The sequence below is a fragment of the Phasianus colchicus genome, chromosome 2 (assembly GCF_987193195.1).
Source record: "Phasianus colchicus chromosome 2, bPhaCol1.hap1.1, whole genome shotgun sequence".
Lineage (NCBI taxonomy): Eukaryota > Metazoa > Chordata > Aves > Galliformes > Phasianidae > Phasianus > Phasianus colchicus.
Genome location: NC_143437.1, coordinates 76,135,995 through 76,153,109, shown reverse-complemented (window position 1 = coordinate 76,153,109; position 17,115 = coordinate 76,135,995). Strand labels below are relative to the sequence as shown.

The window sequence follows — 17,115 nt, the reverse complement described above, 5'->3', positions numbered from 1 at the left end:
GCGGGGCGCTCTAGGCGGCCGCGCGGCTCTCTATGGTGAATGGGAGGAGCGGCGGGGCGCGGCGGGCGGCTGCTGCCCGGCGGCTCTTCCTGCCGGCACCATGTCGCCTCCGAAGGGTGAGCGTGCTGCGGGGTACCGCGGCTCGGAGGGGGGGAGAGGGGAAGGAGGAGGGGGCCAACCCCGCCCTCGCGAGACGAAGCGCGACCCGCAGCGCGACCCGCGTCTCGGCGAGGAGGAGCGCGGGAGGGCCGGGCGCGCTCAGGCGGGCGGCGCGGCTCCGCTCGGCGCTTTCCCGGAGCCGGGGGAGAGGCAGCGGCCTCGCCAGAGCCTCGGGGTTCGGCTGAGGGACGGCCCGGCCCGGCCCGGCCGTGTGGGAGCTGTGCCGTGCCGGAGCGCCCTGCTGGGGAAACGTGGGGCTGCCCGGCGCCGTCAGCTCACGGCGTCTCGCTACGCTTGGTTTCAACGAGGGTTCGCAAACTGTTATTTTTTAGAGCGGCGTTGATAGGGAAACGCTGCGTTTAGCGTTAGTTCACTGCTGCGTGGGTTTAGATTCTAGAGACGTACAAAGCTTGAAATGCAGAGAGTCCAGCCGTCGGTGTCGGCGCCGTTTCGGAGGAGCGCGGCTGCGCTGCCTGGGGCCGCGCGGGTGACGTGCGGTCAGCCCTCAGCCCGTCCCTCCCCTCTCTAATCGCTCTGCCTTCCAGACGTGGTTACTGACGCTGGGGAGATCGTATCTGTAAGGAAGCGGCTGATTTAAGCGGTTGCGGGAGGCATTAACTGTACCTCGTGGAAGTGTTATGCAAAAGGAGGAATGAATCACAGCGTTGGCTGTGGTGGGTTCGGCAGTTCATCCCCTCGCTATGTGAACAGAGCCATTACAAAGCTGCTCCCAGCCTATCCCATGGCTCAGCTGGTCAGCGAGGGAACGTAAACTTACACCAATTAAGCCACGTTTCTGTAGGATATCCAGAATGCGATGGATAATGCCTAACAGATGCTGCAGAAAGGCCATCGCCCCCACGATGCCATACAGAGCAGGGAATAACGTGCTCATTTGCAAAACGCTTCCGCAGTCGCACCACATTTGCAAGATTTCTTGTGTTGGAGGTGATACTTTCACACAGAGAAACCCCATTTGGAGCCGGCTCTGTTTTCTCTGCCGTTCTCTGACACCGTAAAAACTGGCATCATCTGGCCACAGGTAATAAGTAGTCCTTGCATGGCTGAACTTAGCTGAATGGACAGAACATCTTGTTTTCTACAGTGAGTGATTTTCCAAGAAAGCCTTTTGTATGAAGTCCTGTCTCCATTCTGAGGAAATACCTCCTACTGACTTTGGTGGAAAGTAAGACAGAAGAGAATGCTGCCGTCAGGTTTTTGAGATGCATTTCCTGCTTTGCTGATGCTGAGCACTTCCCTCTCTTTGTTTTTACCAATCTGCAGCACTGTTGGTGCCTGACCCCCAAACAGGACACAGCGTGATGTTTGGCATGAGTGTAGCTGAAGGGCAAGAGAGCACAGGAAGACTTAGATAAATTATGATTAGTTATGCTAGAACAAAGGGTTATTATTAGGGTAGGAGGACATCTTTTTGTCAGACATGTGGGAGTCTGAGAAAAGACTTTAAAATTGATCTTAGACTTCATACATGAAGCACTTCACAACATGTACGCTGCTGCAGTAGACTTTGGTACAGTTCTTCAGCTGTAGGATGCCCCATTTCCATTCTTAAATTAAAGTGAGAGGCATGCTGAGGTGTTGTCTTTGTTTCCTTTCAGAAAATGTCAGCCTGCTGTTCAAGCTGTACTGCCTCACAGTGATGACCCTGGTTGCTGCCACATACACCGTGGCACTGCGCTACACCAGGACGGTGGGGGCAGAGCTCTACTTTTCAACTACAGCTGTGTGCATCACTGAAGTCATCAAGCTGTTCCTCAGCATGGGTATTTTGGCTAGGTGAGTGTGGGAATGCCAATGGTGTATGTGGAAAACCAACCCCTTCTGCTCACCTCACCTCACGTCTCAGTTGCTGAGGTGAAGCTGTATCTGAGTGCATTATAGGTGGTCACACTGCAAAGTCCTCTTAGTGTGGGGCAGGGCTTGAGTCCTCCTTAGCTTCAGGTTCTTTGTAAACAGCATGCTATTCAGGTGTGTCCTGTCTGCATATTTTCTGTATTTGTGTGCTTTGGAGTAGGTTCAGCATGTCAGCATGGGTTATCTGCAACAATCTGAGTCTTGTAGAATTTTGGTATAGCGTGACTGAGCCATGGAATACTGAGTTATGTAAAATTGTCGTGTTCCTACTCATAGATTTTCCCAAGCTGGGACGTCTTGTCTCTCTGCTAATACAGGGAGTCAAAGGTAAAAGACTACAGTGACCAGTGGGCCTTCTGTAATACCACCTGCTCATCCCGTTGTGCCTGTGAGATGAGTTCTGCAATATCATTACACAGTAAATGGGAAAAGTAGTTATTTTATGAACACTTTCCCTAGTAATTTCACTATATTCTGTCATCCTATGTTGAAAGACATCATGACTAATCTTTCTCTCTTTGTGTTTGCCATTTTTGTTTTCATGTCTATATTGTTTTTTCTTCACTCGTATCTTCTAAGCCAGTGAGCCTTAGTTTGCTTTATATGTGATCATGCTAGTACTCTTCCTGACAGCTTTTCCAGTATTACTACATCCCTGGAACCAAGATCCAGAGCTGCATGCAGCATTCAAGGTGTGAATGTGCTGTGGCACAATGCAGAGGAGCAGAGGTGCTCCCTGGCTTGGTGTCAGTTCCTTTCTGAAGAACCCTTGGAACACAGCTGAGCTGTGGGCTGAGGTGCAGGAGAGCTGCTCGCATCTTTTCTCTAAGTGCCAATAGTGACTTTCAAGATTATTGCTCTGTTTTGAGGATGTCATCTCTTAGGATTCTTTCTCTTTTTTTGATAACTGAGTTTTATTTGCCATTTAAAATGGGATTAATGTTACCGACCAAGCTTTTTGAAAGTTAAGATACCTATTTTGATCTGGTCGGCTATTTTTTATTTTTTTTTCTCCATGATTAAGAGAGGGAGATAATGAACAGCACCACCACCAGTGTTCATCAGGCTTTGCTCACATTTTCTTGGTGGGACATCTTACTTACTTGCTGGCTGGTCTGGACATCATCCTTTGTTGTCCACATAACCAAACTGGTTCTCACATAGCAAAAGAGCTGGTGAATTCTGCTTGGTGCAGTGAGAAACCCTTCAGCAGCTACTGGAAGTTCTCTTTTGCATACCATGTATAATGTCGTATAGTCAGCAATATCCTGGTCATCTCCCCTTTTAGACCACTTACAAATATGTTGAACAGTTCCAGCATGGCTTCCTGCAGTGCCTGCCTGATGGCCTCCTCCAGGCTTAGAGTTCTAACCAATTTGTCTCCTTCAAGGCAAGGTGCTTTTTGTAGTTTAATAGCCACTTAAATCACCCTGTTCAGTTGGGTACATTCCACTCCCTTCTCTTTTTGAAACATCCAGCCTAACAACCACAGTACACAGGATACTGGAGTGTGACTCTTGCTTTGTTCCGGCTCCAGAGTTTGTTTTCTTACACGTTCTCATGCTACACTTTTGCTGTGTTTACTTTTTGGGTTTCTCCTGCAAAACATATTGAATGAATGAATTCATAGCATTGTCTTTCAGAAGGGAGGGTTACGATGGTTTAAGCTGTGTAATTATTTACTCAACTGTATTGTTATGGGAAAAGACTCCTCGTGTTTATTTCAAGTCCAGCTGGCCATTTGGTAATTATGTTGACCACATTCTTGGGTGGTACATAATTTCTTAGTAATGGGTAAGGAAGAGCTCATTTGCAAACAATAGTTTTAACTTTTTTTTTTTAATAACTGAGTATTCTTAATGCAGAACTAATTTCTGTTAGCATCCATTAACTGTTCAGACCTCTGTAGAAAACAGACTACATTTTTAAAGTCAAATGTAGATAGATGTCTAGAATACTGAAATCAAGCTGGATCGTTTTTTAATTTTATTTATTTTGCAACATACATCTTTTGGCACTTTGTTTTGCATTATGAGTGATACATAGAAAAAGCTTTTTTTAAATTCATTTTTGTTGTTGCTGTTGTGGTTAAATCTCTTCCCACGTGGCCTTTTTATACTTTGAGTCAGAGATTCTTGGTTAGGACATGCTCCAGAAAGCAAACCCACCCCAAAGATGAGCTATAATATAGTACTTCTTGTTCTCAAAAACTGCAGTGGAAAAAAAAGAGCTGCTTACTGGGCATCTGTTCTTCACTGCTGAAGTTCCATGCCAGAAGTCCAAGTGGATATAAGTAGCTCTTGCTGCTGTGGTTAGTCTTGGAACTCATGCTCAGCTAACTTTCTGAATATAGTTGGGGACAGAGGCAGGTGTCGTTTAAATGTTATTTTCTTGTTCAACCACCTATCTTGGTATCAATTAATAGAAGTCATTACTATATGATATTTTCCGACTTCTTAGTCTTACAGAGTGGAACTCCATATATATGTGGGTGTGCTAATTATGGTATCATAGAATGGTTTGGGTTGGAAGGGACCTGTAAGATCATGTAGTTCCAACCCTTGCTATAGACAGGCACAATTCCCACTAGACCAGGTTGCTCAAAGCCATGTCCAGCCTGGCCTTGATTGCTTCTAGGGAGGAGACATCCACAACCTCACTGGGCAACCTGTTCCATTGTCTCACCACTCTCACAGTAAAGAATTTCTTCCTAATATATAGTCTAAATCTACCCTCTTCCAGTTTAAAGCCATTTCCTCTTGTCCTGTTGCTACATGCCCTTACAAAAAGTCCCTCCCCAGCTTTCCTGTAGGCCCCCTTCAAGTACTGGAAGGCAGCTCTAAGGTCTCCTCAGAACCTTCTCTTCTCCATGCTGAAGAGCCCCAACTCTCTCAGCCTGTCCTCATAGGGGAGGTGCTCCAGCCCTTTGATCATCTTCATGGCCATTCTCTGGATCTGCTACAACAGCAAAATGTCCTTGTTTTGGGGGCCCCAGAACAGGATGCAGTACTCCATGTGGGGTCTCATGAGAGTAGAGTAGTGGTGCAGAATCACCTCCCTTGACATGCTGGTCACACTTCTCTTGATGCAACCCAGGATGGAGTTGGTCTTCTGGGCTACAAGCACACATTGTTGGCTCATGTTGAATCTTTCATCAACCACCAGCCCCAGATCTTTCTCCTCAGGGCTGCTCCCAACCTCAGGGTTTCTCTACCCAACCTGTATCTGTGCTTGGGATTGCTGTGACCCAGCTGCAGGACCTCGCATTTGGCCTTGTTGAACTTCATGAAGTTGGCATGGGCCAACCTCTCTATTCAGGTCCCTCTGGATGGCATCCCTTCTCTCTAGTGTGTCAACTGCACCACTTAGCTTGGTGTTGTCTGCAAACTTGCTGAAGATGCACTCGATCTCATTGTCCCTGTCACCTTCAAAGATGTCAAATAACACCGGTGCCAACACCGATCCCTGTGGAATGCCGCTCATTGCTGGTCCCCACTTGGACATTGAGCTGTTGACTGCAACTCTGAGTGTGACCATCCCAGCAATTCCTTATCCAGTGAGCGGTCCATCCATCAAGTTCATTTTTCTCTAATTTGGCTATCAGGATGTCATGTGGGACAGTGCCAAATGCTTTGCACAAGTCCAGCTATGGACTTGCACCAACAGCATGACTTATTGGTTACTACCAATCACCTCATCTTTTTTTTTCCATGTGCCTTAGGAGGACCCTTCACAATGATCTGCTCCATGATCTTACCAGGCATAGAGCTGAGATTGACTGAGCTGTAGTTCCCTGGATCTTCTTTTTTTCCCCCTTTTTGAAAGCAGGGGTTATGTTTCTCCTTTTCCAATCAGTGGGAACTTTACCAGGCTGCCACAGCCTTTCAAATACGGTTCTTTTGAACTAGATATCTGGAACAGCAGCATGTCAGTCTGGCTGTACTTGGGTTGATACCAGGGGCTTTGAGTTTTCTTATCTCCTAGTGCCAGGCAATATTGTACATACACTAGAGAATAAATAAACCAACAATTCTGCTTATAATGTTGATGACTCATAATGTTTCATGCAGTTCCTTATCTAATGCAATTAAACATGTTGCACTGGCATGTACTCTTTCCATCTTGGTACTGCAGACTTGAAGTACTGCTTGCCTGTAAATCTTTCTGTCAGTGGTTGTCCCTGTGGCCTTGCAAAAGACAGCTTTGTGCCATGCTCAGTGTCAGCAAGTCTGTCCCAAGCAAAGTTTCCCATTCAGTTAGGAAGGAGCTTTGCAAGAGACCTCGCTTGTACGAAGTGGGAGTGTACAAAGTTGTGCTCACCTCTATTTGGAAACTGTACTACCCTGGTGCTGGTTTTTGCAGCTCCTCTGTTACGGGAGAATGAGAAAAGAATCCCTTGCAGCTGCCTGTATAAGAAATGTTCCAGCCTATTCTCATTGACATAAATCCATATATTTTTTTTTTCCCTTTAACGCCAGGAACAGTCAGGTTCTTCAGGAATGGAGAATATGCAGGAATAAGGTGGCTGATGAAGGAACAAACATAAGAAAAATAAGAAAGATGTAGAGCTGTTGGAGCAGGTCTGGGGGGAAAGATGATCAGAGGGCTGGAGCACCTCTCCTATAAGGAAAGGTTGAGGGAGCTGGGCTGGTTCGGCTTGGAGAAGAGAAGGCGAGACCTCATTGCAGCCTTCCAGTACTTGAGGGAAGCTTATGAACAGAAGGGAAATCAATGTTTTACGTGGTCAGATAGTGACAGGAAAAGGGGGAGTGGCTTTAGACTAAAAGAGGGGAGATTAAGAGGGCAGTGAGGTACTGGCACAGCTGTCCAGAGAAGCTGTAGGTGCCCCATTTCTGGAGGCACTCAAGGCCAGGTTGGATGGGGCCCTGGGCAGCCTGAGCTGGTGGGGGGCAGCCCTGCCCATGGCAGGGGGTTGGAACTGGGCAGGCTTTAAGATGCCTTCCAACCCCAGCCATTCTGTGATTCCATGAAATCATGAACCTGGAACACACAGATTTTACATAGTTTGAGTTTGAAGCAGGTAGAGGATGAATGTGTGTGGGAAGAAAGAATTTGGAATATGAGTGAAACTGGGGATTTGTTCATATGTGTGTGTAAGGGAGGCAAAAGGAGCATTAAATTTAAAAGCTGTACAAGGATTCACATTGAATAGTCTGTGGTATAGTTGGGGTAGAGCAGAAGTGAAGTGATATTGGATGTTGGTATTTGTCCGTGGCAAATGGGAGAAGAAAATGGGAGCAAACAGGAAGTGTGGGGCTTGGGAGAGCTGAGAACTGGAGGCAGTGAGCTGCAGTGACAAGGAAGAAGGAAAAGTCATGCTCTTGTGCAGCTGATAAGGAAGATGTAGTGATGCAGAGGGCAGCCTTCCAACAGGCTGAGGAACAAGCTGCAGAAAGGGGCAGCCACAAAATGTGACTCTTTCTTTCCTGTTGCCTGCAGGGCAGTAGGGAACTGCATGCCTTGCCCTGCCTGGTCAGGTCGCAGCTGTGGGTGGGTGCAGCTTTTGCTGCTCTCTCAGCTCAAGTGAGGAAAGGAGACCAAGGCTGGCTGAGGTGTGAGAAGTGCTTCACTACAGAGCACAAGGAAGGGTATAATCCTTTTTTTTTCTTTCTTTTTTTCCTGTATAGTGAGGTCCATTTTAAAGTGGATCTGGAAAACTGCAGACATGTGACATGACACACACATATTAATAGAGCTCCCAGAAAGGGGTCTCAGCCTTTTGTCCCACTGCCCGTATACTTAGATATTTGTTCCACTGCTTACAGTGGCTGTTGTGCAGGATGTTACACGTTTAATGCATTTAACCTGATTTCAAAATGGAGTCTTCACTTTTACTAGTTTTATTCTTGTAGATAACCTTTACAACTGTTTACAAGGGTTGGATAGTGATAGGACAAGGGGGAATGGTTTTAAACTGAGACAGGGGAGGTTTTTTTTAGATGTTAGGAGGAGGTTTTTCACACAGAGGGTGGTGACGCACTGGAACAGGTTGCCCAAGGAGGTTGTGGATGCCCCATCCCTGGAGGCATTCAAGGCCAGGCTGGATGTGGCTCTGGGCAGCCTGGTCTGGTGGTTGGCAACCCTGCACATAGCAAGGGGGTTGGAACTGAATGATCATTCTGGTCTTTTTCAACCCAGGCCATTCTATGATAACCTAACATGTTTTGCTCCGTCTTCCCGACAGATTTCTTGGTTTGATTTCTGTTTTCAGGTATCTGCCTACGATGGCCCTCAGTTATACTCTTATTCCTTTTGCAGAGAATCGGGAAGTCTGGCAAGGTTAATAACATCTTTAAAAGAAAATGTCTTTGGAAGTCCCAAGGAATTGCTAAAATTAAGTGTTCCATCTTTGGTGTACGCTCTCCAAAACAATATGGCTTTTGTGGCTCTTAGCAACCTGGATGCAGCAGTCTACCAGGTAATGCACATTGTCATAAGCAGCTGCTCTACAAATCCATTTCAGTGTCATGAGGCGTGCGTGTGAGCTGTCTGTCTGCCTGGCACCCGGAGCTGTGTTCAGCCTTAAAAAGGCTAAACTAAAAGCTGACTGCTGCTGTGCTGCATTCAGAGCGCGCTGCTGCAGTGCCAACCCACTCATTGCTGGAGTCACTTCCAGTTCACATTGTTGTCGGTGGAAACAGTACAAAACCCCATGGATCTGTGGGGAATCAACAAATATAAAATGTCATTTTGTGGTTCCTGTTGCATTGTCTTGCTTTTGAGGAGCTTATGAAACCAAATGCTGTATGCTGTCTTCCCATCTGTAGGTGACGTACCAGTTGAAGATCCCCTGCACGGCGTTATGCACAGTCCTCATGCTGAACCGAACCCTTAGCAAACTGCAGTGGTTCTCTGTCTTCATGCTGTGTGGCGGCGTTATTCTTGTTCAGTGGAAGCCTGCTCAGGCTACCAAAGTGCAGGTAAAAGCTGACGTTTTGCCATTTCACGATAAAGAATAAACTGCCTTTTATGCTTTGTATGTTACCTTACATCATCTTGGAATCAATTTAGATTTAAGTTGGATGTCAGGGGGAAATTCTTTACAGAGAGAGTGGTGAGGTGCTGGAACAGGCTGCCCAGAGAGGTTGTGGATGCCCCGTCCCTGGAGGTGTTCAAGGCCAGATTGGATGGGGCCCTGGGCAGCCTGGTCTGTATTAAATGGGAAGGTTGGTGGCCCTGCATGTGACAGGGGGTTGGAGATTCATGATCCTTGAGGTCCCTTCCAACCCTGGCCATTCTGTGATCAAAGCGGTGTCTGTTACATTCCACCCACCAGTATCCAGTTCCTCTTTCCAGCCACCTCCTCCAGAACTTAAACACTAGTTTGATCATTTGCTGTGGACCAGTGCAGACAAGCTTGTGGTACTGGTCCAGTCTTGCTTGTTGGAAAGGCAAGCAATTGCTACAATTAGTGTAAGTTACCATCATCGTAATCTGTGTAATGGCAGTGCACCATCAGAGGAATATCTGAGCAATGCTGTTTGCAGCACTTAGCCCTAGCAGCATTGTAATTGTTGGAGCAGAGAGCTTGGAATCAAAGCCCTCATGGAGTTAGGAGTGAAACCCCAGTGCCTTTTGGGTGTGGGCATGTTATTTAACACACCCTGCAGGGCACTGAGCTAATCTCTCAGAGGAAGAAACAAGTGTCTTCTGTTTTGTAGGTCTTAGTTCACCATCAGCATTAGTGGGAAGGGCAATGTGTGCTGTTGTAAAGTCTGGGCGCAGCCAATTAACCATGCCTCTGAGCACTGCCAGGGTTGTGAAAGTACACGTGGAAAATGAAGCTCCACTGTGAACGTGCCACGGTTACATCAAGCTAATATGGAGGGCAGCTCAGGCTAGTCAGATACATCTTGTACTGTAATCAATACAAGCAGTTTTGCTGTACTTAATGAAATAGCTCTGGAATGGATTATTGTAGATTACTGAAGTGTTCCATCCTTTTTAAAATAATGGTTGTTGTTGCAGGTGGAGCAGAATCCATGGCTAGGGTTTGGAGCCATAACTATTGCTGTACTGTGTTCAGGATTTGCAGGTAAAGTATTATTTCCACTTGCAGTTCTTATAGATGTGACTGGATAATTCATTATATAATATATTGATATATGATATAATAATTTAAACCAGAATGTTCTCTGTTATGTACATTTTACATCAATAGGACAGTCGGGAATGGCATCATTCGCACAGTGCAAATTCTGTGTTGAAAGAACACAGGAATGGCACAAACCCACACCAGAGATGGGGGTGGGGGGGGTCAGAATGGGCAGTAGGAAAAATTCCTTTGCTGTGATGGTGACCAGACACTGGAACAGGCTTCCCAGCAAGGTGCTTCATGCTCCATGGCTGTCATTGTTCCAGAGACTTTTGGATAATACCCTTGTTAATGTTCTTTAGCTTTCAGTTATCTCTGAAGTGGCCAACTGTTCTATTCTACTGTACTCTACACTGTAAGCTATCTTTGCTGGTTATAAGATAAAAAAGAACTTTATTCCCTCTTGTATTCCCTCTTTATTCCCTCCTGTAATTACCTTGCAGTACTTGCATTACTTACAAACCAGGATTGTTATGTGATTACTCCAGTTGCAGAAACAAATGGCTAGGAGCATGTGCTATTGGTTTTATGTGATGCAACTTAGAAGGCTGCTTTGCAAGCAAAAGAGCCTTTCAAATGCTTAGAATATTATGAAGGGGAGCTCTATAATGACTTAGTTGGTACAACTAATAATCAGCATTATAAACCTGGTTTTACAGTGAACAGCTCTGCTGTGGTGATCAGATGAAAAACTTGCTTTTTTTTTTAAGAGGAACTGAGCTTCTTACTAAATTTGTCTGTAAGCTCAGCCTTCAAATACAGATTGCTGTAGTTGTAGGGAATAAATTTGACTGAGATGAAGCACAAGTAAGGCAGAATGGAAGATGAGTAGCAGGAGGCCTGGATAAACTAAATACTTTTGTTATGTTACTTTATTTTCAAACCACATTTCTACTCAGAGTAGTGCAATTCTATTTGAAACTTGCCTCAGAGGTGCATATTTTCCTGGCTGTAGATTGGATGCTTAGCTCTCCCTCTATAAGAAAACTTCTTCACTGCCATATAATCATGCAAGAATAGTTTTGTGCTGTGCAGACATGCTTGTCTCTCATTGAACTCATTCTAGCTGGCAAAGGGGAAGAGGAGGAGGGCTTGATTCTTGTTTGGTGTCTTTTCACTGAAATGGAAATTTTGAATTAGAAATAGTAAATAAGACTTGGTAGAGCTCAGACAACTTTATCTGGAAGATTCAAAGCGTATTAATTTCCAGAGATGTTCCCAAGCCAGGAGATGGGCAATCACAGTGAAGCATTCAAAGCCTTCTAACACACTCTAAGTTTCTCTGATGAGGTGGGTGGACAGCTGTGCCTCCCCACATTCAGACCTTTTGAAAGGCTGGTGAAGGCTACTCTTAAGGATTTAGAGATGTGTGGCTTTTTTCTCCTGCAAAAGGATTGCAGCTGGGTGTTTTCCTCACTGACAGCTGTAGCTTTCCAGCAGCAAGAAAGACAGAGGATTTCATCCATGCAGCTCCTTTTGCCCTTGGCAACAACACATGTCCTATTCAGATTCCTCACCTCTTCTTCCTTCCTCCACCCATAATATAGTTAAGTCATTTTGGCATTAAACCTTCAGTTTCTGGACTTAACATGCTGAATGTTTTATTCCAGCAAAGCCCAAAAAGTTGTTGTTTTTTCCCTCAGAGATGGAGAGAAGTTTCTTCAAACTTTTGATCCTGTGACAGTTTCCAAGCATTCAGGGACCTGACAATGCTAGTGAAAGTTTTGACACATGCACAAATACGTATCAGCACCACTGACGTGAAACATTACTGAGGAATAATTTCTCCTAGACAGCACTCATTCTTTCCTACATCTCAGCTACTGTAGTGATCTGACACTGGCTTACTTTCTATTTTCTTAGTTTATAAAATGTGACAAAATATGGTTCGTGCTCAGCCAAATTTCTGGTAAACTAATTATATGTGGTTATGCTCTGTGGGTGTTCTCAGCAGGCAGCAAACTCAAGGTAGATATTCTGGGTTATTTTAAGTGCTGCCATCATAAACAAGACTAGTTATTTGTTTGTCTTCTTGCTTAAACTTGGGAAAAACTCAGATAGAGTATTTAAGTGGTTGCTTTTCTTAAACACCTGAAATAAATCTGTTCTAGGTTATTTATTAACCATACAGTCTCACTATACTGTATTAAATTCTGAATTGTATTTTCCATGAGTTAAAGAGTAGCAAGATGTTCTTTGAGGCCAACTCTGTCATTTCAGGAGGGAGAGTGTATGTCCAGGGCATCTAACCTATAGGTCTGCTCTTTGTGCTTTGTTGCTTTCATGTATGTTTTTTGTATCATGTGATGGATCTTGGGCAGCATTAGTGGTCAGTAAACATTTAACTAGTTGGACCCACTTCAGGAAGTCATCTGAGTCCTGCAAATGGTTGTCCATGGGATGCAAAGGAAGTTTCAGAGATGAGCACAGCCCTGGTATGGGAGCAGTGGTGAGAGGCTGCTAGCAATGACCTGTCAGATGGAGGCCTCTTAGTCAGACATGCACCTCTTGAAAAATGGAGAAGTAGATGTGGATTTTCAGCAATACAGAGAGTAAGGGAAGGTAATGGTGATGAGTGTGGCACTGTGACAAAGAGCTTTAGATTCCCATGAACTCAATTTCCTCAAAACCAGTCTGTAGTTCCAATTAGCAGAAAGCATAGGTAGATTTTGGTTTGTTGTTGTAATTTTTGAAGCTGTGGTTTCAGAACATCTGCACTCTAAACTCAGGGTTTCCAGAGGAATTCTCAAGTCTCTGTGCTGAGATGCACCGGGGTAGCAGGGTAGCAGAGTTCCTTTTTGTGGGTGGCTAGTTTTGTTGCTGATGGTTGCATTTGTTTGGTGTTTGTATGTGTGGTGTTTTGAGGTTTTTTTGTTTGTTGTTTGTTTGTTTGGGTTTTTTTGGTGGTTTTGGGGTTTTTTTTGGTATTGCTAACTATCCCAATGGGGGTAAAAATCATCCTATGCCATGCTAGAATCCATAAATACTGTCCTGGGGATATAACACCACCAGGTGCCAAAATGAAATGCAGTGGAGCTCATCAACAATTGAAGCAACTGTAAAGAGAAACAGAATCTATTTTTCATGTTTTATACACAATTAAATGGTCCTGCCATGGAAGACGTGTATTAACAGGACGTGCTGTTGGAACTTCTGCATTGGGAACTTCTGTGAAATGGAAAGGTCTGTAAGAGGAGATGATTCCAATGGTCTTATCTGGCTCTGAAACACTCAACTGTGAATCACCTGAGGTTGATGCTTCACTGATCTTACTGATTTTTTTTTCTTTTTTTTAGGAGTTTATTTTGAGAAAGTACTGAAGAGTTCAGATACTTCCCTGTGGGTGAGGAATATTCAGATGTACTTATCGGGGATCGTGGTGACTTTGGTTTATGTGTACATGTCAGATGGAGCCCAAGTTCTTGAGAAGGGGTTTTTCTATGGCTATACCTGCTTTGTCTGGCTTGTCATCTGTAAGTACCCGGTGGGTATAGGGGCATTACATTGTTTTGTTGTTGTATTTTAGCTTATGGTACATCTGATTGTATGAACCTACAAATTCAGTCTGACCCACTGTTTCTTACTATATTTTGAGGGATTTATTTTTAAATGATTTTCAAGAGAATTCTGTTTTCTTGTTCAATTTAAAAGTGCTGAAAGAACAGTCTAAATTAAGTGAGCAGTAAGCAGAGCATCTTTAGTTGAGTCACATCTGATCAAGATGCCATTGTAGGTATGCCATTTTGCTCCATGTTAACTTACCAGTTAGGTTGATGTAGGCTAAGCATGGACCTGAATAAAACAAATCTCTTTAAGGGTAAACTACCACACCTCTAGTAATAGAAACATGTTGTCTGCTTTCCAGTTCTTGCCAGTGTGGGTGGCCTCTACACTTCGATTGTTGTGAAGTACACAGATAACATAATGAAAGGCTTTTCTGCAGCAGCAGCCATTGTTCTTTCTACTGTGGCCTCAGTCATCCTCTTTGGTCTCCAGATAAGTGAGTGTCTTTTTGCCATTTGATTTGACTGCATGTGCTCACTGCCTTGTTAGCAGACTGTACGCAGTTCACACTGAAGCAATCATTCTTACGTATTTAACTCTTCTGAATTTTCCTGTTTTTAACTTGGTCTTCTCCAGGACTGCTATGTGTTAATACACAATCTGTGTTGTGTTGCATAAGGTACCCGATGATCTTGCATTTGTGGTTTTCTCTTTCTGAGGCATCCCATAATTTCACAGGGAAAGGTTCATTCCTGTTTAAGCGCCTTGCTGCTTTACCCAGCTTTGTTCATGAATCACTTTCTGATACAGTTTGGTTTGCATATCGATACAGCTATTTATAAGCTGCTGATAAGAAGTTATCCTTTTTTTGCTGATTTTCTTACAGCCAGTCTCAAATTAATTCCTTACCTATTTCAGCACAGGTTTTACCATATCCTGTTAAGTTACACGTGCTGCTGCATCAGCTTCTCCCTTCCCCTTTGCTGTGCCCAGTGGTGTGTGAGAGCACATCAAACAGTGCCTGGGGTCGTGACTTAGGTGGTGAATATCTGTGAGAGGAAACAGCAAATTGCTTCGGGCTGTCCAACAGCCACAAAGGAATTCTGTGTCTGATAATGCAGCTGGTGACTCCTGATTAGTCTTTCACTATGTGTTTTTTTCAGTTTTCCTATAATAATCATAATCTAGTGCTGGTATGGTACAATGGTGGAAAAAACACTTTTTTGGTATTAATGAGGTGGAATTTAAGGAAGGTTTGCATGCAAAAACCACTGCTGACTGAAAAAGAGCACCTTAAATCAGGTGCTGAAAAGCAGCTAGTTTAAGAACTCACCTGGGCTGAACACTTTTCTGTTGTTTGGGCACAAACCAAACCTGGACTGCTGGTCTTTCTGTGAAAGCCTCATTAATGGTATTTCTCAAGTGGGTCAAGATTTGAAAACACAGACAAAGTGTTATTCCTGGCTACATAAAAACACCATGTTTTTAAGTTTATGGTAATGTAAGCCTGTCAGATTGCACCTGGAACTGCAAGAGGTGTTTCACCCTTGCTTTTCTGATCACGTCCCCATTCTTGCTGATATGAAGTAACTGAAATGTTGTGGGGTATTGTGAATACTTGAGAGTTTTCAGTAAGTGTGATTTTAAGTCCTGTGAATTAAAAAAAACGTATTGTCCTGATGAGTTCTGTGTAACCTTGAGACTGTCATTCAGACATCATAATTTACAGAGCTCAGTCTTCTGAAAGTTTCTTCTTACACAGAGGTGTTTACTTAAACTGTTTTGTCTCTTTTCAGCTGTTACCTTTACCCTGGGTGCTCTCCTGGTGTGCGTTTCTATTTACCTCTATGGATTACCTCGACAAGACACCACAAAAATCCAGCCCTCAGAGACTAAAAGTTCAAAAGAGAGACTTGTTGCTGTGTAATGTCCCTGTAATGGACAGACAAGAAAACAAAAAGGACTTTAAAAACATAAAAACTGAATTTTTTAAATTAGCCTTAAGCTCATTTTGAAATGGTTTAAGGGGATAGATTAAAAACAGAAAAGTTCTTTCTTTTTCACGTGTGAAGTTACCAGCAGTTGGTACTGAGGCTTTGTTACTGCTGGGAGCTGGATGGGTGTCTTATTGAAGGCGTTCTTCATTCGTGTCGGACAATGAGGAGTTCCATTTACAAGGAAAGCAGAATGAAGGAACTGAACACTCAATTGTATATAATGTATATAATGGAGGAAAATTGGTTCTTTCAGTGTATTTGATGAACTTTCTTTGCCCTGTGAGGGAAAAAAATGCTGTAAAACTTCAAAAAAAAAAACCTTCTAAAAAGAGCAATTACTGCCAGCATTTTTTCTTAAACCATTTGGCAGCTCTGATTAATCACAGGAGAGGTTTCTCTTCTAGGTAATATGTATCATATGAACAAAGTACTTCACTGGTGTTCTTAGGATGATTTGTAATGCTTTTTTCTTTTATGCAGTTGAGTATGAGGTGTCAGACTAGAAGATGATCTGTGCACTTTTTCTCCAAACTCTTTTTGCATAACAAAGTGGTGCTTGAAAACAGTTTCCTGTAGTGCATGTTATGCTTTGATTTAATTGAAGAGTGCCAACTGTATCATTCCAACCCTCCGTGATGCCTCACTCTGCTCAACCCTTCCTGAAAATGTTAGCTATGTTTAGGGAAAACTGATTTTCGGGCACTTGTTGAAATTGAAAGTGAAGGCAAAAATCTGATCAAATCTCGTTTAAATTCCTTCAGACCTAAGCTAACTGGCTGAGTTTTACTTCAGTGTGGGGCACATTCAACACAGCAATAACCAAGATACTTTAATTCTGTTCCAGGGAGAGAGGATGTTCCTCTCTGCCTTCTGCTGACTGTTCTGTGCATTTGGGACAGAGCACAGCACTAAAGTGCCACTCAGGTATGTCAGCCCCTTTGGTAGCAGTGGGTGCTGCCTGGCACTTCAGAGGCTGGAGCAGCCAGCTGCACTGATTTTGGTGTGATGTTCCAGCTCCCTGCAGCCACACTATGCTCTGGCACTGCCAAGCAGCACTTTTATTCCCTCTCACTGTGAAGAGGGAGCACTGATGTTTCCTCTCCACCCATCTCCACCTCAGTCATTAGGTGAGTGTAACAGAGGAACAGGAGTGGACAGATTTGGCTGTCCTGGCTGATGAAGGGGGAATGCAATACAACATGAAAAATGTCTGACACGTGTGATTAATTGGGTCTATTACAATCCCTGGTGCAGCTGCATCCCTCCTACCATGAAGCTTAAGCACACAGTGGCAACTGCAGAAGGAGAGAACTTCCATTGCTTAGGGCAGTACAGTGTAATATCACTTCCTCTACTAAAAGGATGCATTATATGTACAAAGGCAAATACAGAACAGTTGTCTTTTATGGGAACTACTACACCCTACTGTCTTAAATACTCTGCTACTATTGTATGGAAAAAATT

At 44.0% G+C, this 17,115-nt stretch overlaps 1 protein-coding gene across 1 annotated transcript; it reads left to right on the top strand.

Moving 5' to 3' along the window:
* The first annotated feature begins 85 nt into the window (after positions 1-85).
* Positions 86-16,965, top strand: SLC35A1 (solute carrier family 35 member A1). Its single transcript, XM_031610896.2, has 8 exons — positions 86-116; positions 1,779-1,956; positions 8,314-8,473; positions 8,823-8,975; positions 10,024-10,090; positions 13,447-13,623; positions 14,016-14,150; positions 15,451-16,965. The coding sequence occupies exons 1-8, from the start codon at positions 101-103 to the stop codon at positions 15,579-15,581; spliced, it is 1,017 nt and encodes a 338-aa protein (XP_031466756.1). The 5' UTR covers positions 86-100; the 3' UTR covers positions 15,582-16,965.
* The last annotated feature ends 150 nt before the right edge of the window (positions 16,966-17,115 follow it).